Source organism: Sturnus vulgaris, chromosome 1 (assembly GCF_052056855.1).
Source record: "Sturnus vulgaris isolate bStuVul1 chromosome 1, bStuVul1.hap1, whole genome shotgun sequence".
In the NCBI taxonomy this organism is placed as follows: domain Eukaryota; kingdom Metazoa; phylum Chordata; class Aves; order Passeriformes; family Sturnidae; genus Sturnus; species Sturnus vulgaris.
The window spans coordinates 34,664,352-34,686,082 of record NC_142243.1 but is presented as its reverse complement, the minus strand read 5'-3'; the positions used below and the strand labels follow the sequence as shown (position 1 = coordinate 34,686,082).

The 21,731-nt window shown below is 39.3% G+C and overlaps 1 protein-coding gene across 5 annotated transcripts in view; it reads right to left on the bottom strand.

The window, feature by feature from the left end:
- Positions 1 to 21,522, bottom strand: part of WIPF3 (WAS/WASL interacting protein family member 3) — a 35,395-nt gene extending 13,873 nt beyond the window's left edge. For 3 of the 5 annotated variants that reach the window (XM_014893951.2, XM_088163595.1, XM_088163582.1), the window contains exons 1-2: positions 19,922 to 20,058; positions 7,031 to 7,197 (exon numbers count right to left, since the gene is read on the bottom strand). In XM_014893951.2, coding sequence (XP_014749437.2) covers positions 7,031 to 7,144 — 114 coding nt within the window. In that variant the 5' untranslated portion in view covers positions 7,145 to 7,197; positions 19,922 to 20,058. Of the gene's footprint in view, positions 1 to 7,030; positions 7,198 to 19,921; positions 20,059 to 21,449 lie in introns of those variants that run through there. The other 2 variants (XM_088163592.1, XM_088163587.1) reach the window with 1 other exon arrangement.
- Between the last annotated feature and the right edge of the window lie 209 nt (positions 21,523 to 21,731).

The following is a 21,731-nucleotide window of genomic DNA, read 5'->3' as shown; positions in this document are numbered from 1 at the left end:
AATTATGAGACACCTCACCACAGTGCAAGACTCCACCTGCAGAGTCATTTGCAAGATCAGAGCCACTTCTTGTATTTCTGCCTTGTAGCACAGAACAAAACTAATTAATTCTTGGCACCTGGTCTGCCTGGGCAAACATAGCACTTTCTCAGCCTTCTAGCAAGCTGAGCTTCAAATGCTTCCCATCCAAGGGTTCACTCTCCAGCCAACATTTCTGAGGGAACCCACATGAGGGGACCTGCCAAATAGCTTCCTGGCAGCTGATGAAATCATTGTTTCAAGAGAATGACAGGACTAGCACTTGACAATTCCACCTACACCCAGCTCAGTACTGATTAACCATGATCTCAGTCTCCATCGCACAAAGTTCTGCAGTCTGAACCTGCCAGGTTGAAAAGGTCGTCGAGCAATGTGCGTGCTTAGATAGGCTGTGTCTACACTGATCTTGTTTCTCAGCTCCCAGCAAGGGAAGTAGTGGACAAGTTGTTACAGATCTCTTTCTGGCAGTACCACCACCGCCTACTCCTGGCTTTAGTCCCAAATTGTGAGGCCTTTCAGTGTTAGCAGAGCCTGGTGCCTGTTGTGCACCTGCTTGAAGTTACCAGCATACACAATGGCAGGGAACAGAACACATACCAGCATAACAGAACAAAACCAGCATAGCAGCAGCAACTTTCTTCTAAATCTGTGTTCCCAGTGCTCATTTCAAACACCACCAGAAATCAGTACCACTGCATCCAATAAACCCTCTGCACCTTATGCTAGCACCGCTGTATCAGATAATGTAAAAATCTTGTATACCAAAGAGTTCAATTGCTCCTGCCTCACATGGAGCAGCGGGCTTATTCACTAGGGTGTACTTAAGGTTTTCCAGTGTGGGTTGCTAGATTTCTGTACCTGAATACAAAAAAATGCAACAGAATAAGTAGGATCATTTATACCTGCTGAGCTTTTCTGTTGGTATTTAACTTTCTGACACCCACATTTTAAATGCAAATTCTGACTGTTCTTATACGAAAAGAAAACATGCAGTAACAGAAGCCACCAAAATTGAGGCAGTATAAAATTTAAACCACTCTAAAGTGTTTCCCAGCAGACCAGAAAGATCACAAGTTAAATACCAAAAATACCCTGAGACTGGCTTCAAAAAATAATTTTGAACTTCATATTTTGATTTCCAAATTTTTGGGATTTAAAGTCTCATGATTGCCTCTGCATCAATGAAAAGAAACTGAAAACTCTTATATAAACAAGAAAATCTGAGGGCCTGGCATTGCAATGAAAGCATCAAACACTACTGGAAACATCACAATGGGAGCTGGTGACACTAGCACTGTTTATTCTTTCTGTCGCCCATAGTCCCCAGAATAACAAGGGACACCATGAGTAGTGGCAACAAAAATTTCAGCATATAGCACCCTATACACATCACAATTTAATCTTCCTCTAAGAACACTAGGCTATTTCTCATATGCAGTTATCTGTGCAGAAGCTACTGATCATTCTGAAATGCCTTTTAGCATCCACACAAAATTATGGTTAACCCAAGGGAGAATAATGAGAAACTAGCATTTATTGCACTCTCACCTTCCAGCCATTCAGAGAAGTCCTAGTCTAGTGTTGCTATAATTTTGAGTTCTGTTTTAATTAAAAGACTAAAAGTATAATATTAATTGACAGATGGAATTTAATGTGTAGCCACTGCATACGCTAGAGATGAGGTACTGACTTTTAAGGACTTTTTTACTTTGTAATTAGAATGGTAAATTAACCTATTAGTTGTCTGCAGCTGGGCTGCTTCTGTACCAGGGCTGGATCACTTACAGCTGGTAACTCTACTCTGCAATTTCCATACTTGTGTATTATAGAGATGTAAAACAAAGAGAAAGAATGCTCTTCAAATGTATTCCATTCCATTCAGAAATGAAGAACACATGAAATTATGAGAAAACCTTCAAAACAGAATTAATTATCTAAATACATTTAAAACGGTGACATAAGAGTTCTCAAGTGAAGCATTCAAGATTAGCACCTAGGAACTATATGCAGTCCATGCCCCTGTACCTGTCCACATGAAACAGAGCAATGCCAGCCTAGTATTTCTGTTTTCATCTTTCTCACCTTTCACAGCTCCCACTTACCCTTTCTGTGTTTGCTGACTACAAGAGTAGAAGGCTACAGCAGCAACACTTTGAGATGCCACAGCAATGCAACCCCAATTTTCCAACAGCTGAAAATTAAGTCAAATAAACCACAGAAAGAGACAGCATTTTTTTTCCTACATGATTGCCTCTCGCTTCTTTACAAAAGCGGACTGGTGTGAGATACAATATATCATTAAAACACTATAAATCAGTGTCCTTTATTTTGTCTGGAACAAAGCACTCAAAAATTCCAGCTGTGCTTTGTCCAGCCCTTAGCACAGTCTGTATGATCAGTCAGTCACCAACAAGATTACCAAGTCTGCACTTTTTCTCACTCTGGTGTGTTTTACCTATCAGCAATGAATATTGTGCTTTAGTATCTTCTGGCCTAGAGACTCCATGACAAAGTACAAAATATGACCTTACAGTGCAGATAAAATTTTAATAAACACATAATTGGCACTGTGAACAGTTCTGTTCTTCTGGTATTACACTTGCATATCTAGGGGGTCTGAATAAAGACTTGAGAAATGTTTAATTTTTACAGTAAATAATTAGCAAACATGACCAAAAATTTATGCATGTGAGTGCTCATATGCACATATTTGCTCATACTATATTTGGTAAAACCAAACTGAAATACCATAAATCATCATTATCTTCAGCCAAGATGTTTTACATATGTTGTTTGTTCTCTTTCCAAAGAACAGTAGTGCTAAATGTCATAGGAGCAAAACCAACTCCCACACAACTTCAGATGAACACTGTAGCTCTCTATTGAATTTCTTGTGAAGACTGAAGGAAACAACTCAGCAAGGTTTTCAATTTAACAACCACATGAAGGAAGGGAAAAAACATCCCTCCTAGGAAAACTTGGAGGAAACATATCAGGTTATGTTTTTCTGAACCTTGAAAATCCTTCTTCTGTGTAAATTATGCTTTTATCACAGCATTATATCATGAGGAATTGCATTTCTGAGTTTTCTATTATAAGAGTAGAAAATAAGAAGAGAATAACAAACTTGGTAAACACTGACAGGTTTATCTACAACATTTTTTAAAATTTTAACTAAATAAGAATGAGGTAATCATTAAGATTAATCTACGTACTAGTCTAGCATTCATCATTGTTTCAAGTTTCACATTTCTATCACCAAAGTATATTACTTTCTCCTCCTGCTATCCTAGTTCCTAGTGTGCCACAAGGCAGCAAATAAACCTGGTACTACTTTATAAACTTTAATCATCTGAACCATTGTGATTTTCGGGGTTAATTTCTATGTTAAGACTTTAATAATAACAATTCTAAAGAGAACAGAAGTATTTTCTTAAACTCCACAAACATATGAATCATTAAACAAACATCTCTGAGTAAGGCACAACCCAGCAGGGCTGATACGCATCCACACTTCCTCCAATATTAACATTTTAATAGGTGATGACTGATCTTAACATTACAAATTCATATATACAGAGGCTACACAGCAGTAAGCAGCCTTCACTGCATGTAGTAAGTGAACAGGGTTTATCAAAGCAAAATTCTCTCTTGATCCTTTTCTTGGGAAATTAAGTAGAAAAAAATTTTAATCAGTCTCAGTGGTGACACCTGCTCCAGAAAATATGACAAACCAAAGCTAATGTGGTTGCCTCATATGCCCAACCTAAAGGGAAGAGTGGTAAAAGAAATAGAGGGGGAATATAAATTTTTTTTCATGACCAGAAAGCTTTATAAACCCCCAAATCTAACACCCTCTTCGCCAAGACCACCAACAAAAAATCTATTAAAAAACCCTATCTTGCACCACATGTCAATAAATTAAAAGAGCTTTAGAACCAACACCCTATGCCTCCTATTTAAGTGTGCTTTGTTAAGGTGTAGAGGAAAAGGGAACAAGAAGAGAATTGAATTCTGTAAGCCAGTGCCAGAAAATACATCAGGGCACAGCTTTATCCTGCCTACTCACCCCTCTCATCTCTCTGACCCCCAGAAGGCAGGCATCTGAAGACATGCTCAATTAATCTAATTAGCTATATTTACATTTTGACTCAGCCGCCTACATCTGCTACAGCAGACACACCACCATTCCCTCCTGAGAAATCCAAGAATTTGTTTCCTTTTAAGTTTGCTCTAACAGCTAGTAGCTTTTTGGCTGTTGGGCACAGGTAGCTCCTAGCATGTTTTAAATACCATCTCCAAATCACTTTGTATTGCCTTCTAACGACTTTTGTGAGCAAAATTCATTACAAGTACTTACAGAATATCAGCAAGTCCAAAAGTCTTAGAAAACAGTAGGAACAAGGCCAAAAAGCATGAGGAAAGAACTTTCTTATGCATTAAGAAGGAGTTAACAGGACAAAAAAGCTATGTGCCAACAGTGATTAGAATTTCCATGAACTAAGGACTGCAAAATTATTTGGGATCAAGGCTCACAATATTCACAAAGAAAATGTGCAGAGAAAAAGATAATGTGGCGACTACCTCTGCTAAAAATCTCTTGGTAGTGAAAGCAAGAGGAACAGTACAGTTCTCATCCATAACTAGAAAAGCAAGACAAGTCTATGGTACCCCTGCAATAGCATCCTGAAAAACAACAGGATTCTAAAACCCCCACCTACACACAGACATTTTTCTTTTAGCATAAATCACAGAAGTTAAACTAGTGGCTCACCCACATATCAATAGCAAAATTAAAACCTAAATTTTAATTGCCAACATGCAAATCTTACCCTGGTTTAATCATACCAGTATAATAAAAATTACAGTGCTGTTTACTTTGGAACTTTTCCAGCTGTTGGCCAAACAATAACTTATTTGCTTTGCAGGTTTTCCTTAAAGCTATATGGCTATTAAAATTTTTCCTTCTTCCATCCCCCAACTGTAAATCTAGCAGCTGTAACAACAGCTGGGCAGTTTAGCAACTGTAAAAGACAAATGCCAATTTCTAAGAAAGGGCTTTCTAGTAAAAGAAAATAGGGTCTGTAGCAAGTTTCTGCAGACTCCTCAACGATAAGATTTTACTCTGTAACTTGGCATCAGCTGGAGAGCTGCCTCCTCCTCTGCTCTTCTGCTGAACTCTCCAGGCAGATTCCTGATCCTGTCTCTCATTCAGTTTTGACAGGGAAAAGTAATTTTGCTGTTGCAGAAAAAACTATGTCCTGCCACGCTATTTTATTATTTGTGTTGATTCATATACTCTTTTTAGTATCAAGACTTATTAAGAGCAAGGCTTTAATATCAGACATTAACTAGAAACACATCTAGTATGTATCGTGCCACCAAGAATGAGCTGACTCTAAATTCTTCATATCTTAAACAGAGATCACCCCATTTGAAAAAGAATGATCCAATTACAATAGGAAAACGAGCCCTCTTATATAAAAATTCTGTCATGGTAGCAGGTTTAGTCATAAGAAAAGAGAAGGCAAAACAAAAAATCCTAAACTTGTTCATAATGATCCTTTTAGCTTTCTCAAGTCATTTACAATTGGCGTATGTTAGAGGAGTCTAAAAATGTCTCTAGATACTTTACTGATCTAAATTTATTAGCATAAGAACATTTGTAGCTTCTGTTGACTTTAACTGCAGTTGTGAGCATTAAGCTGCTCACAATATACAGCCCACTTATTTCAGCATCTAAGTATAGGTTGTGTACCAGCCCAGAAGAATTTCTAATTGGAAACACTGCTCATGGTGCCAAGTTGAAACTGAATGCTGAAAATAACCAAACACTGCTTATTTCATTTGCTGTCTTTATCCTCCTCCTCTTCATCTCCACAACTCATGGGGAGTTTTAAAAAATGGTTCAGCCTGTAAAGTAGCAGAAAGAAACTTGCAAGGAAAGCTCCTTCTGGAAAAAAGATAAAATAAGAGCATTATGAACAATACCAAAGAAAATTGACCAACCTTCCTGGGAACAAAACAGGCAGAGATGCCAGGGAATGCAAGGGAGAAATACAGTTCTTAAAAAAAAATAAACTTGAAGTACATTTGAAGTACCATGTACTGTTTTGCTACAGAGACTAACATACTCTTCAACTAAACAGAGAAGTGACAGAAAAATACATGAAAAAAAGTCAGGAGAGATTTTATGACTTGAACACAACTGTGCCATGTTCCACTCTTTCAAAAAAATCCTAAGAACTTCAGGTTATGACCAACTAATCATAGAATTCAAGGAATTACTTAAACAGGTTTTACCATAGGTACAATAATTGATTGTGAAGGTATGAAAATGTAATACACTGAAAGTTCACCCAGAGCATCCTCCTCTTATTGCAAACATGCTGGCAAGGCACATGTTCTACTTCATGACACACACAGTAATGATCTGTTACAAGCTGTAATTGTTCCTGCACATGTACAAAAGAATATTGTGCTGTATCCCCAGGAAGACACAATGTGCTAGAAAGGGCAAAATGTACAGCTGAGCACTGTGAGTCTTAATAGGAGCTGTAAGAAGGATGAAGAAATTAATACTTACCATCTGTATATTACCAATACAAAAATGAATTCCCTTTGGCTGGAAAAGTATTCACAAATGCTGTATTCTCGGCAGATGCACTCTAATAATCTCAAAACTCTTTCATCATGCACTCCTAGCAGTAACAAAATTTTTGAGAATGGATGCCAATATACATAGGTTTATTTCTTTGTAAAGTATACACATATATGACTGAAGTTCCAGCATTTTCATCCCCCACACCAATGGATCATCTCACACACCCCACTTTGGAGACCACTGCTGTAATGAACAGAAGAACCAGTGCCAGCAAATCAAACATCTGTCTCAGATGTTTGCTATGAATATCCATGCTAAAATCCTGTGGGCTCTGAGCTGGATACTACAGCTAAGCTTTTGCCCATAGAAATGAAAAGTCAGTCTTACCAGTGGAGGTGGTGGTGGAGGGGGCCCTCCAGAAGGTGGTGGTGGAGGGGGCCCTCCAGAAGGTGGTGGAGGTGGAGGAGGAGGAGGTGGCGGCGGTGGTGGTGGCACAGGCATCCGCTCGGATTTCTACTTCAGCAATTGTGAAAAATACAGCCAAAGTCTATGTCCTTGAGGAGAAAGAAGGGAGGAGAAGGAAAAGTGGAAGAATAAAAAGAAGAAAAACAGAGAGTAATATATTTATACACTGCAAGCTGAGGTTCAGTCAAATATCTAGCTCTCAGCAGACTGAAGACTTTTATACTGCACTGTTTCCAAAAGTACGGTATGAACAGCCTCATTACAGTTATGATGACAACATACATCTAAAGAGCAAGCTCATGGATCTGGACCACTGCCATCAGTACCAAATGCATAGATGCTAGCCTGTCCAACTATTACATCTTGTCTTAACCTTGCCCATAGCCCTGAAATGCAACTCTGCAGAGAACAAATCACAGTCAACCACATGTAGACACGCCTGCTGAGAGAAAAACTCTGTTGACTTTAAGCCAGAGGTTTGCTGCTCTATGGAGAGAGTAAGAGATTTTTTAAGGCTCAGTGGACTTATTCAATATTTAAAGGAAAAAAAAAGAGGGAAAAAACCCTCATTATTAAATAAAGAAATAATTCTACAAATTAATGATTCTATTACCAAATTATATCATAACAAGGATCAGACATCTCAAGTGTTAAAGTCAAGTGTTTTCCCTTCCATTTATAAATGTTAATTTTCACAAATCTTTAGTAATGTACTCACAAAAAGGCACCTATCTTCCAACAAAAGCTATATATTCTTTTAAAAAGAAAAATCTTTTGCAGAGTGACAGTGCATCACTCACTGATTTTCATACCTAACCCAGCCCTGAGCATGACTCAGTCATCATTAAAATTAACAAGAAACCCCTGTATTTCATTAGTAAAGTTGCAAATGAAAGTACTAGGCAGTGCCAAAGAGAGCCCTCTGCAAGCCATATTTGAAATCTTCTTTTACTAGTGACACTTGGATAAATGCTCTGAACACATCTAGTTTCACATTTTGTTCTACATCCATCGTGTCACAATTATTTTCTGGGACTCTTCACAATATCATATGAAACAGTGTCAAAAGCCCTACAATAACACAAATATGTCATATGCTTTATCTTAACAAGAAATTACATTGGTTTCTCACATTTACTCATTATACATCTCTCTAGGTCATAATTTGTTTCTCTGACTCCTGAAAGGTCTTAAAAATATTTTTCACATTTTAAGGTTTTACTAGAAATTGATGTTAAGTTGAAAAGACCAGAATTTCCAGACCCTATTCCCCTTGGTTCTCTCTTCATTTTTAAAAGCAGGAACTCCATGCTTTTCCAGAATCATCTGTGTAGGGAGGAGGCACAACAGTTAAATCTGGGAAAGTTCAGGAGAGAAGACAACACAGAAATGAGGCAAGTTATGGTCTTGAGTGGAATATCTGGCTGTTTTGCTAGAGGGTTAGATTGGAAGAGGCAGTGAAATTAAAACATTCATGCAGATTTGTTCACCTCCTACCTAGTGTATATGAACAATATCCCGATAATATCTGAATGTTTTTCTCCTTTTCTATCTTGTAAAATTCTTAATGAGAGATCAGTCAAAAATTAAACAGACAGAGCCTCTGAAACACTCATTTTCTCCCTTGAGAGACTGCTATGCAAAGGGCTGGCATATCAAAGCACCCTGATCTGTAACAGAATCGGTTACAATCACTTTAATAATCTCTTAATGAAGCTTTCCAAGAAAGCTGGCATCACAGCATCTCCACCATTCCGCCCTCATTGTTGCCCTATTCAAAAACCCATTTTCAGAAGATATCTCTCTTCCTCAATTAAGCCACTCAAAAACATGGACATAAGGAGAATGAGTCTTCCCAGCTAATAATATGTTTCGGGTTAGTATCTTCCTACCCTGCAATACAGGCCTTTTGTCTTCATTAAGGATTTAGAATGAGAAATATGCTCTTAGTCAAATTAGGAAAAAAAAAATACAACCCACGCTCCTGTGGCAGACCACATGAATGGCAGCAGGAGGTAGCAGCAGTGGGAGAAAGGAAATGGGAATCAGCTCCTGCTATTTAAAAGTCACAATCTGAAATGCCATCAGATGACTTTTCTAGCTGCCTCTCCACCAGTCCCTGCCCCAGCACCTGTTCCTCCAAATGATGCAGCCTAAATTCAAGGATTAGAAACTGTGTGACCATCTACAACCCAAAACTCAGTGCAGAGGAAGGGTTCACCATATATCCCACTCCCATATCCTGTCCAGTGGCATCAGGGAAAAATGCATTCTGTGGGATTGTAACACACAGCCCTTGAAAGAAATACTGGAAACACAATATAGCTTTCCTCCCATGCTGTTCCAAAACCTCTACGAATGAACCATTTTTCAGAAAATCCTGCTGATGTGCCTTCTTTAGTCTCTTACCACAATTTCTGAGGTTCAATGTCCTGACCATGGCATGCTTTTGTGTACACATTAAAACTCATGTTTTTTATACCAGCACTATTTATTCCAGGGTAATGCCTACACAATGAAGAACCATTTTCCACACAGGGGCTCTATTTGTTCAAGTGGGCTTTGAAAGGAGCACTGCTATCTCACGAGTAGACAATGTATGCTGATAAAGGCAGGAATCTTCAAGCTAACTTACAATAAAAAACATTTGGCTCTTAACATTTAGTCATAACTGCACAATCTACACTTTTTAATATGCAGGATGGACTATGATAACCTCTTTTGTATTACTGCAGCAGTATTACGTGGACTGTATTGAAAGAAAATGATGGAGAAGGTTGCAACACTTTCAATATAACAACACACATTCCTTGTAGGCCTCTGTTCCTGGGTTAAAGGCTGTATTTCATTTACCTCTCCCCTCATTATATTACATATATACACACAAACATATACAAACACAAGCATATAAATATATATATAATTTGTAAACCATGGTCAGTAATTTCACACAACAGCTTCAGAACCTGCTGAGTTTATGGATTTTCACATAATAATCTAAATAAATTCTGAATTAAAAATAAAAAAAAAATTAGTATATTGATCAGTTCTAGAGTCTGTTAAGAGCCAGGCAAGAGGGAAATGCTCCAAAGGATCCTTAAGGCATATGTGCCCTTTCTCCACTCCTCTAAATATGCATCTCTATAATTGGAAGAGAGGGGTCTGAACTATCCCTGAGGGACAGAAATAAAAAGATACCATTCAAAAGGCTGGCAATAGGTGAAGGGGAGAAACCTGTATGTTTAACCTCAGTTTCCTAAGGCAATAAGCAATGTAAATCTTACCTTGACTTAAATACCACAGGACAGAATTAAGCCCAACAATTGTAGAATTTATTGCAAATAAAAGAGAAGAAAATCCCAAACCCTGCCTTTTCTAGTCCACCTCCTTACCAAAGCAAGGTTGTACGTTTTTTTTAGTGCTTTCTGAAGTCTAATTTTAGGTGTCCCAAATAATGTGGCTTTTACTATTTCCCTGGGGAAGCTCTTTCCCAGTCAAATAACTCTTTTAGTTCAGATTGCCTGACATGCAGCCTAATTTCTCCTTCTCTTAGTTTGATCCCATTTGCACTCCACTGCAGATGACTCTACCTTGTTCCAAACAAAACAGTTTCTCCTACTGCTCAGCATCAGCTTTACGGAATATAAGCACTGTAATTCCAAAGTACATTTGCAAAGACTTTTTATATTTTTTGAGTTGTTTTACTTCTCACAAGGCAGTGAACTTCTCATCAGTCAGAGAACATTATTACTGTTCTCTGATCTCAAAATGACTGGTCTTCTTTTGTTCTGTTGGTAAGGATAATTCTGAACCTGGTAATTTCAGGTGTCACAAATTGTTTTCTGCGTGTTCTCACCATGTGACCTTGAATAGCAGCTGGGTTTAAGAACAAGACTGCAGTTATCAAGAAGAACTCAAGGCTCTGATTTCTGAAGGCCCAAATAAAATCTTCACCCAGACTTTCATTTGACGTGTCAGACAAGACAGAGAAGGTGCAGATCTTTCTCTTCACAGACTGCTCCCTCAATCTTGTGCTGGATTTGCCTGTGGGAAACTCAAAACCTCTGCCTAAGCTTTTCTGCCTAAGTTTTGGTCTCACTTTATTCAGCTACCAGATATGCACCAACTCTGATCCAAGTGCTTCCCACAAGTCTCCTCCTGAAGCATCACTGCCACAGCCTCAGTGCAGGGCCCAGACTGAAACTAAATCCTGTGGGAGCAGAGAGCCACACTAAGAAACAGTGGAATTTGGGCAGCAGCTCATGTCTCCTGCCACACTGACATTCAGCAGAACCACCACAGGTGTGCCTGCAAAAACTCTTGTAAAATACCATCACCCAAAACAGCTGCACCTTTAATTTAGTACAATGTCTAGAAGGGGTAAAGATAGAGGGGGAAAAAAATCACAATTATTTAAATGTGCATAATATGCATTTATGTACGAAAACAACTCTAAATAGGGGCATTCTGTAAATGGTCAATGTCCTTAGGTCCTTAGGTGGTATAGTCATTAACATGAAACAACACAGTTGGAATTGAAAATATGACCCTTATAAACAAGACGGAGAAAGGACTGCAAAATAACAGGTTCATTACTACTGGACTTGCAATCACTGCAGCTGCACACTCTGAAGTAGGTAATTCAGCTTTGAGGAAATGTACAGGTTTTCTTCCTTCAAAGTAAAGGCTGGGGTAGATATTTCAAAGGTGTGCAGGAGAGATTATCTATAATACTGGTCTTACTTTCTTGATGAAAAACTGAAAAAAGTAGACCACAAGCTGGTTTTATCTTTTAATCAACGTTTATATAATCAAATATTATTTCCTCATTAACTATACTGTTCTGAGTTATACCTTTTAAGTCCTTATATTTCAACAGAAAAGTCAAATAATTTCAAAATTACCTGTGAAAAAACAGCATCAATAAGCATCTGCTCAACTTTCATGATCTCAAAAGTAGAAAATTAGCATAATTGTGTGCCCATTTGCTCCTGCAAAACATCACTGAAGAACAGCTGAAATCACTGGTATGAGAACTCCACAGATCTTTAAAGACAGTGCAACACATGTAGATACAGAGAAGATTAAAACCAGAGAACAGTAGATGTGTGTTACACAGATCAACTTTCCTGCTGTCACTATCATACAACTGGAAAAAGCTTCTGTTTGGAATGAGCTGCTATAGATTCCAATTTTAAGAGAATAAAACAATTTGGTATTTAAGCATTGGATGCTACATTTTTTTTATTCCTTTTAGAGTGTGAATGACTTTTTGGGTTTAGAGAACCCAACAAGAAAGAATCAAGGTAGAGCCTCTGTCTCTTTTTCACCCTGCAATGTCAACCCTATTCACAAAATAATTGATAGTCTCTGCTGCATTTGAGACATTTAAGAACTGCACAGAAGTGTGAAACTGTTAGAACCTTCATTGACAGGAGGAAGGCAAATAGTCATGTACATACCCATCTTACAAAGATTTTCATAAAGATGTGCATTCCCATAGCTGACTAAGAAAACTCCAGCCTTTCACTACCTCCTAGCAATTGTACACCTGAATTCTGGACAACTTGAGAGAAATTTCTGTTCTCAGTCACCATTTACATCACTGCACCTTAAGGCAGAATCTGACTTCTTCAATTCCACTGTAATGTACAAACCTTAATGAAAGGCTCTTTCTCCATTAAATACCTCATAATACACTTCTAAGCAGCATTTGTCTTCTACAGGGTCTGTAGGATTGTCTCCCAGCACATAACACTATCCTGACTTTAAGCCAAGGACTCTAAGTTCCCCTCAGCTTGGACTATTTCCACCAGGCTTAATGCAGTTAAGGGCTGCTTCCCCTTTCTGCCTGAAAAAACCCAGCATGACTCTTATTCTGTCAGAAGCCTAATAAAATTGTCACAAACTGTCCGGTGCTGACCCAGCAGAGGCTACAGGAATTTGAAGACGCCTTGCTTCCATGTGTGCTGTGAGCAGATCTCTGCTGGGCTCCCTATGGTGCTGAGGCCAGAAATTACAGTGCTATGCCTTGACAAACCTCCCTTCAGAGGCAAAGCTGCACAGATGACTTCACATCCCTACATATGACTATTTCAGGGTGTAGCTTCCTCTGCTCCATGGGGACCTGTCATAGAAGACTGATTGTATGGGAGCAGAATAAGAGAATTCATCATCCTCTTTTAAATAAAGAGCAAGAGAAAAGAACAACATACACCAAGAAGAAATACTTTGTGCCTATAGTACTGTTAACCTGAAGTTAGAGAGTCAAAAGACAAATGAGGTAAATTAGAAGTAATCAGGACTTGCACAAAGACATAACTTTTCAAAGGAAACAATTTATACAAAGGGTTTCCTTGAAATTAATACCTCATCATCCACACAGAGAGAGACATGGCTTGTTTCATTGCCAGGTACACAAACAATGGTGAATTTGATATACAGCCATTAGCAAAGTTAATTATTGGCCTAAGCTAAAGAAAGTGCAGCTCAGTAGACGTTCAAGGTCACGGCCACATTCTGAAGACAGCTGTTTACTCTTCTGCTCCTCAAGAGTATCAGTGTGAGCAGCGCTTGATCTCTCTCTGTAGAGGTAATTTGCTGTTTCAGGTTATCATTTGCAAGTTTTGAAGCCTCTGCTAGGAAGCTAATTGTATGTTCTCACATAATCATTAATGATCTATTCCTTTATATTATTCATATATTTATTGACTGTAATTTTTGTAATACAGAGTTATTTGAAAAGTATACCTGTACATAGAAAGGTTTCTGCAAAAAAAAGTCCAAACATTGTTTAATCAATTCCCTTAACAGAAGGAAGTTTTGCTTTCCAATTAAGTAGCATCAAAATGCAAAATGCAAACAAGGCAGTATTCAGCATCTTGCTCTTCTATATTTGCTACAGACAGCTCAAACCTTGTTTTAAAATGCCAGTCAAGTGAAAATAATTTGCAAATTTGGGTATCGGAAGACTAGAGGACTTTAAAAATCCAGTTCTTAAATAATTCTGAAATTTCTACTTTCAACCACATGATATTTCATCAGAGGTCCTATTTTCACAGCTTTACATCTTGAAAAGATAAATTTATAGAAACCTGCATATATGCCACATCAAGATGATAGCTACCAGTTTAAGAAACAGTCTCATACTGGCAATGCAAGAAAAATAAATTTTGCAATTCAACATGCACCATGTTTTCCTACAATACAGTTTGAGGTCCCAGAATGGACTGTGGTCACTGTATGTGCCAAGGACAATTGTCTTTCACAAGGTATGTAAAACACAATGACCTGGTCACCTGCAGCAATAAGTTGTTAGAAAATCCTCACCTCAAAGAAAGAATGGGAAGCTTTGATTCTGGTTTTCAGTGAAACTGTGATTATTTAATTTCCATCCCAGTGGTAAAAATGTTAGCCCTAATGGCCTAACAAATTAAACTATAACTTCTGAACATTCATTCTCATGTTCATGCCCTTTTCTGTCAATCCTGTTAAAGCTGCTGTCCCATTTCAGTGACATAATTGATAGCTTCATCTCAGACGTTGTTTACACCAGGATAAGGCTTCCATACTTACAAGTACATAACTATGAACCCCTCTGTTATTAAAAATGCCTTGCTATGCTACCATAATATCTCATCTTTGCTATTTTAACTAACTCATTGTTCTGAAAAAATAATACGCAATATGTTCTTATTCTCCTTTAAGTGTCAAAGTTTTTATCAAACTTCCTATGTGCATAAAGGCATAAATAGGCTTTCTTGCACAGAAAATTGTTAGCTGTTTTTAAAGGCAGTGCACAAAGTATCTAGCTCCAATCTTCCATCCATTTACTCAGGACAATGATTTTATTTTGTACAATGAGCAACAAATTGCAGTCATTTGCAATTGCAACAAAAAAAAATCCTGTCAAAAGACGTTGTGATTTGTAGGCCTAGTTGTTCTGAATTGCTAATAAAACAAAGTGCTTAGAGAAAAACAATATGAGTTTATTAAATTGAAGTTTCAGCCCTTTGACTTATTAAAGGTCTTCATTTGTAATTCCTTGGGAAAGGCATTAAATTTAGAGAGGGAACTGTGATTGATACCTACCTGTACACATGGCATAAGCAATGAACATCAGGGATTCAAAAATACTCAACTGACTTTGCTGCTTGATGAAGAAGGAAAATTATTCTAGGGATTAAATGGCAATAGAATATTTTTTTTGCATTTGTATCTATCGTAGGCACAAAGGAGAAAAGCAGTTTTCTTTGAACAGCTCCCAAGTATACTTTCAGAACAATCAGTGTCTGCTACCATCAGACCAAGCAGGTTAAAGATGACAACTCACTTGTTTCCATGAATTCTGGTGTCAAATTTTATGCTGGCTTTGGACTTCAGCTTTCACATTAACCAGGCTGGGTCCAGCCCATCTTCTTTCTTTATTTCACTTTGTGAATATTTCTCCCTTTTCCTAGTGGTTTCCTACCAGTCTCTCCATTCCCACTCTCCATCTTCTTTGCCCTTGTCACCATTCACTGCACCTTTTGCCTGCTGTTGATGCAAGGCAAGGCAAAAAGAGGCATTTCATTTAAAAGGTAGAGTTGTTTGCCCTGGAGAAAGAAGCACTGTACATGGAGCAAAAGTAAGTAACTCTGCATGATGATACTAAAGGTTCAGCAAAAGCTACTAGTACTGAGAAAAACAGAAGAAATGCAGAGCTAGGCTGATCCAGCTCTGAAAAAAACACAGAAAATGTGATTCTAGGGGATATCAGGATATATATCCTGACTAGAACTGGTAAGTATTAGTGCAAATGTACAAGGCCCCACCTGATGAATTGGATAAAGGATTGAAGTATTGGAGAAATACAAGCAGGTCAAACAGTCTGGGCAGAGGAAAGGAGCAGAGTAACCACAGCATACTCATTTTGCAACTGCTCCAGGCCTTTACAGCTCTTGGTAGAGCTTGTTCAGAGCAAGCCCAAGTACCCCCACATGGGACTGCATAATTTATCCTACTGTTAAATCAATGTAAACTCATGATCACTTGATCCAAGGATATTTTTTACAATCCGCTTTTGCATAATTTGCTACTTAGTCATTTCAAAGCTAAAAAAGGCTTTCATTCTGCATTAAATGCCCTGTTAGGCCCCACATCTATCACTCACACAGTATATTACAGAGATAGTCTCCACCCTCTCTGCCAATTTACTAGTCTAGGGGCTAATCCCTCTCTTTTTTTATTTTTATGCCAAAATTTCCTTTGTTTTCAGTAGAAATGTGATCAGTTATTTAGGGTTTAACTCTGAAAATACTCCAGGAAACACGATCTGCAGCAACAGAAGTAACATCACTAACACGTGTTAAGCTGTTCACACTCACACAACTGACCAATAAAAGCAACATTCTGTCCAAATCCTAGGCAGAATTTGACAGATATTTTTGCAGCGATTTACATATCCCTAAGAGAAGCAAACATTCCCTCTGAAAGTGAGTTGCTAAAACCCCAGTCTGTTTTCCTGGTATGTAAGCCTGGCTGGCCTTTTATGTGCCTCATGATTTTCTTTATGTGTCTACTCACTTAACAGCAGATCTATAGATTTTGAACAGATATAGCGTTATTTATTTTTTCTTCTTTAGCATATAAAAAATGTGTAACTGATTTGGACAAAAGCCAAAAACCTGTCAGGAATATTTTATACACATCAGTACTGTTGCTGCATACATATTTTTCTCTCACACAAAACTATGCCAGTTAGGAAAGCAATAACATAATAGCTTTAAAACAATAGGGTTTGAAAGACGAACAAAAGAACCCAAGAACTTCTTTGTGATGCAGTACCATATTTTGTTCTCTTTTTTCTTTTTTTTTTTTTTTTTTTACTGTCTTGTATGATGCCTGTATCTCCAAATCGTCTGTTTTGTTGGTGTTGAATATTAAATTTTGCAACTTTAAGACTGGTTCCAGGAGTGAAGGGGGGGAAAGAAGAAGTGCAGAGTTTGTTATCAGAGACTGCACTGGCTCCTTTGCTTTCTTGCTGACAGATTGTGTTGTCTGCAGTGGACAGGAAGAGAGAGCTTTCTTTTGCTCTTGGTTAGTTTTCCTGGCCAGCTGAGGCAGAGAAGCTCCTTGGATTGTTTTTTTTTTTCCCCAAGCCAACTAAAAAAAGGACTGCTTAGATCTTTTTCCCTATAAAACCCCACTCAGAGGTTTCCTCCCAAATTTGCCCTAAACCAGGACAAATACTTATAATGAAAAGAGGAAAACATGATATAGTAACTAGAAAAAGTTAAAAGGTACAGCAGTCATTTAGAGACCTGCCTATGGCTTGTGAAAGGGACCAACACAAAGGGGTTACTATCTCTAAACCTATTCATTCACTTTGCTCATTTTACCCCTCTCTTATGAATGAAGCAGAAGCACTGTAATCTCTAGCCAACACTTCCATTTATCAAGGCAGGCAGGGCTGTTGCCACCAGTGTAGATGGAGGATATAGAATATCCATTACACAGAAGCTGCAGAGCAGACACAGTTTGTTTAGTTTCTTAGACACTTGTAAGAGCAAGGTCAAGACTAAGCCAGCGGTTTCATGCTGAATTTTCTGCTCTTATGCTCAGTGAACTTAAAAATGTAGGGACTTTTGGCCACTGTTCCCCCACTTTTCACTTTAGGACTTACACTGCAGCTATAGCACAGCTGCTATGTTGCTCTGCTCTGCCTGGGCTGGCTGCAGAGTGACACCATTCCCACCACAGAGAGTTATATATTTATTTGTAACAACGGTGAAAGATGGCACAGGGTCAATGCAAAGAAGAATTAGGCCCTCCATGCACGATCTTATTTGAGACAGATATTTCTGGTAGTGAAATCTGTTTCAGCTGTTGTTTCAATTACCATGGCATGATAACATGCTTTTCACATCTTGTGAACACCCTTTAGCTGTTTCACATTCTTTCAAAGCAATCAAAAGGCAGATTTACAGCTGTCATGTATGTAATACTGAATGAATCCACTTCACGATACTCAGAAGTCAAATTAAGGTGGGTGTATTAAAAAGAAAAAATACAATTTTGTCTGAAAATACAGTTTCTTTCCAATCTGGAAGCCCCAAGGACATTTTATTCTGTTTGCAAATATTGCACTCTTTATATCTCTGTTCATCCTGGCTACAAAGCCACCAGACAACCCTGATGCAGAATGACCAGAGATAAAAAAAGCAACTGTGAAGTACCATTAAGGTTTTGCTACTACAAGCCCGTTTTCAGAAAGCTTCAGTCTTTCAAAGACAGTAACTACTTTGTGTAAGAACACAGATTAATTGAGGGAGATCTATAAAAACTGTGTTAAAGGCAATCCAGAAAGCTGCACCTCAAAACTGCATAGCAGCCACTGGTCATTCAGTGTAATGTGAATACTAAAGACTTCTAGATAAAAGACTTTACTGGGTATGTCACTTGATTATTATATTTATTTAGATACTAATTTCATATACACTCTGAAGAAGACAGGAATCTTTATTCTGGTGCAGCAGAGCCTAGTGTCATTTCCCCAGAGCTTCAACTTTTCATCTGTGAACTCAGTTATAAGAACTTAAGTGAACTGCATAAAATATCCACAAAATAATGCATCAGATGTTCACACACATGCAGGATCAGTAACTTACAGGGCAAGAAAGCTGAGATGACCCTGTCCAGTCTAACCTACTTTGCATGACTGAACAGAACTTGTCCCAATCCCAGAACACAGAGAAGAAAATCTTCCACAAAAGCAAGTGCTTCTGAAAAAGTAATGTAATTCTTATGTGTGAGTTATGACTTACAAAGAGATTTGATATCAGTCTTTTCATTGCTTTGATTCTCTTTGGAGCTAAAACATTTTAAAATAGTAATATTAAATTTCTTAATACTTAACACAAGTCAATATTTATTTTGATGTAAAATAACAATTTGTGTTATTCTACTATGAATTTCTCAACATCTCTGTCTTAAAATGTGCAAATATTTTTCTGTTATGACTAAAATATTATTTTCTGTTCAAGGTCTTCTTTTCAGAGGACAATGAGTTTCCCAAAATACTGACCTCATCAAGCAATAAAATTACTAGGTATAAAGATCATCTATTAGCATCTGGCTGTATCCTGTTAGGACATCCAACAAACAGTGCTGACTTTCATGGTGTGATTGCTGAGAAGGGACACTGCTACGTTTTGATTTACTGCTAAAAACCAACTACCTAAATACTTTCTGCAAGTTCAGATTTAGTAGTTGTTATGTACAGACTCCAAACATTGACTGTACGTTCCCCTACTTCAGTAAAAGAAATTGAGATGTTACAGGATCTTTATTTATATTTCCTCTTGTAGGTATGGAAGGAGTAAAAGAAAAAAAGAGGAAGTTGCTTTGTATTATACTACATGATTTGATATATACAGTCATATGTTGCCCTTTCCAGTGAAATACAATCACAGAATCTGAATTTCAAGTGCATCTCAATTATTTTCAGGCATAGATCCAAACCACCAATAACTTGAGCACAGCAGCTAATGAATTAAACATTGCATCTGCCCCTAAGCAACCAAGGTCTGTATGCAAAGCTGGTCAAACTATTTATATACCCCTGTCTTTAGAGAATATATATACTTTATTAAAAAAGACAATTAAAAAAAGTTTCATACTTAAATTTCAAGCCCCAATCCCTAACCTGCATCTTCTACAGGAAAAACATCAACTCCCACAGCATTCTTTCCGGTTATGAGTCTCACCCAGATTTTGTCATCATCTACAGCAAAACAGCCAAAGCAGTCTATCAATTAAAAAAACCACACTTACACAATCTGCTTTAAGGGTCCCACACTGAGCTCCTCATATGTTGTCGTGCTCATGGAAGCCGGTATCTGACAGCAAGGCAGACTCAACCTTTCCTCTGCACGCAGGGCAATGTCCCGTACGAGCCGTGGGTGGTGGCAGCAGCGTCTGCACCGCCTGCGCATTCCAGCCGGGACACGGCTTTGGGTCACAGGTTCACGCAGTGAACGGGAACCTTCCCCACGCACACAAGTGCCTAACAAGTGTCCCAGCTCCGACTGCCGTCACGCAGTAAAGCTGCATTCATTTCCTCGATCATCTGCCCTGTGGCTCGTCCTTCAGTACAAAGCACGCGAACTGAAGATGCTAACACTGATTATACAAACACACGTTGTGAAACAAACAGGAACTTGTACTGCACATACAGATGGAGAAACTGAAAACACTGATTGTATCAGGAAGCAGTTCAACGACTTGGTTCATGCAGCGTGCACCGTAACAGGTATCACTGCTATCGCAATTTCAGCAATATGTCACTGTCTGAATCAGCAGGGCTTGAAGACTTTAGCCCAGAAATCCAGACTGCCCCAAGACCATTCTGTGTGGAAATCATCAAACTTATATCCTTTATCTTATATCAGTCTTTCCTCTTCTGAATCAGACTTATTTTTCTATCTTTCAGAAATCTCGCTTAGTAATATTTCACTTTCAGGACCAAACAAAACAAAGGCACGCTGGTCTCGTGTCTCCCTGTTCTCAAACTTGAATTTCTTGAGCGACACAAGCCCAGCCCCCCTCCACAACCCCGAGATGCAGGCTGTCACATAACCCATCATCTCTATGCCTCTGCAGACTCCGAGCATATCCAAAGAGAAATAATAAAAAATCTGCATGCTACCCTTCACCAACACATTCCCTGTCGCTCTGTATTAGCGCCAACAGGCTGATGCGAAAGTCACTAGATTATAGTCTCGGTTTTATCCATGTTAATTATTATTAAACCTTTAAGAGCTTCTTTCCAACATTTTTTCAGCATTCTCCCTCCAATATGTACGTAAGTATTTAATACAAGTATACAATACACGTTACTTTAATACACGTTACAATCACTCAGCCTCGTTTTCTCGGCTGACCTGTTCCAGCACATCTACTTCAAGGACGAGAACTAGGAATAAAAAAAAAAAAACTTGCCATCCACCCCCGCCAGAAAAGAACTCGTGTTCCTCTGCTTGGCCAAACAGAGGAGCAGCACCGCACACACGCTGCCCGTGCCTGACCTCAGCCACGCTTCCTCCGCCAGCAGTTCCCGCATCCCGGGCTGTCCCGCCCAGCCCCTGCCCTCGCTGCCCGGGCCGCGGCACCAACTTTGCCCGCCCAGCCGTCCGTGCCCCCGCGGCACCGGGAGAGCCCCGGGCCCGGCCCGGCCCTACCGGGGACCGGGGGGAGGCGGCGGCCGCGCCCCTGCCCGGCTCTCCCGGCTGGCCCGGGCTGTGAGGGGGGCCGGGGGCACCGGGGACCCCCAGCCCCGCCGCCGCGTCCCCGCCGCGCCCACCTGCTCGGCGCCGGTGCCGGGCCGGCTCCTCCCGGGCCCAGGGCGCCAGGTACGGCGGCCGCCCGTCTGCCCTGGCGGGGGGCGGGGAAAGGAGCGCAGGGATCTCAGGATCCTAAGGGGAAAGAGCCCGCCCCGGTCTTCACCAGGGAATAAAAATAAATCCATATTTTTAAAAGTAGTAATTTAACTCACAGGCGCGCACATACACACCCCGCCCACCCGCGGGCCCTGCTCTCCATCCCCACCACCTTGGTGCGAGGGTGAAGTCCAGCTGCAGCCTGG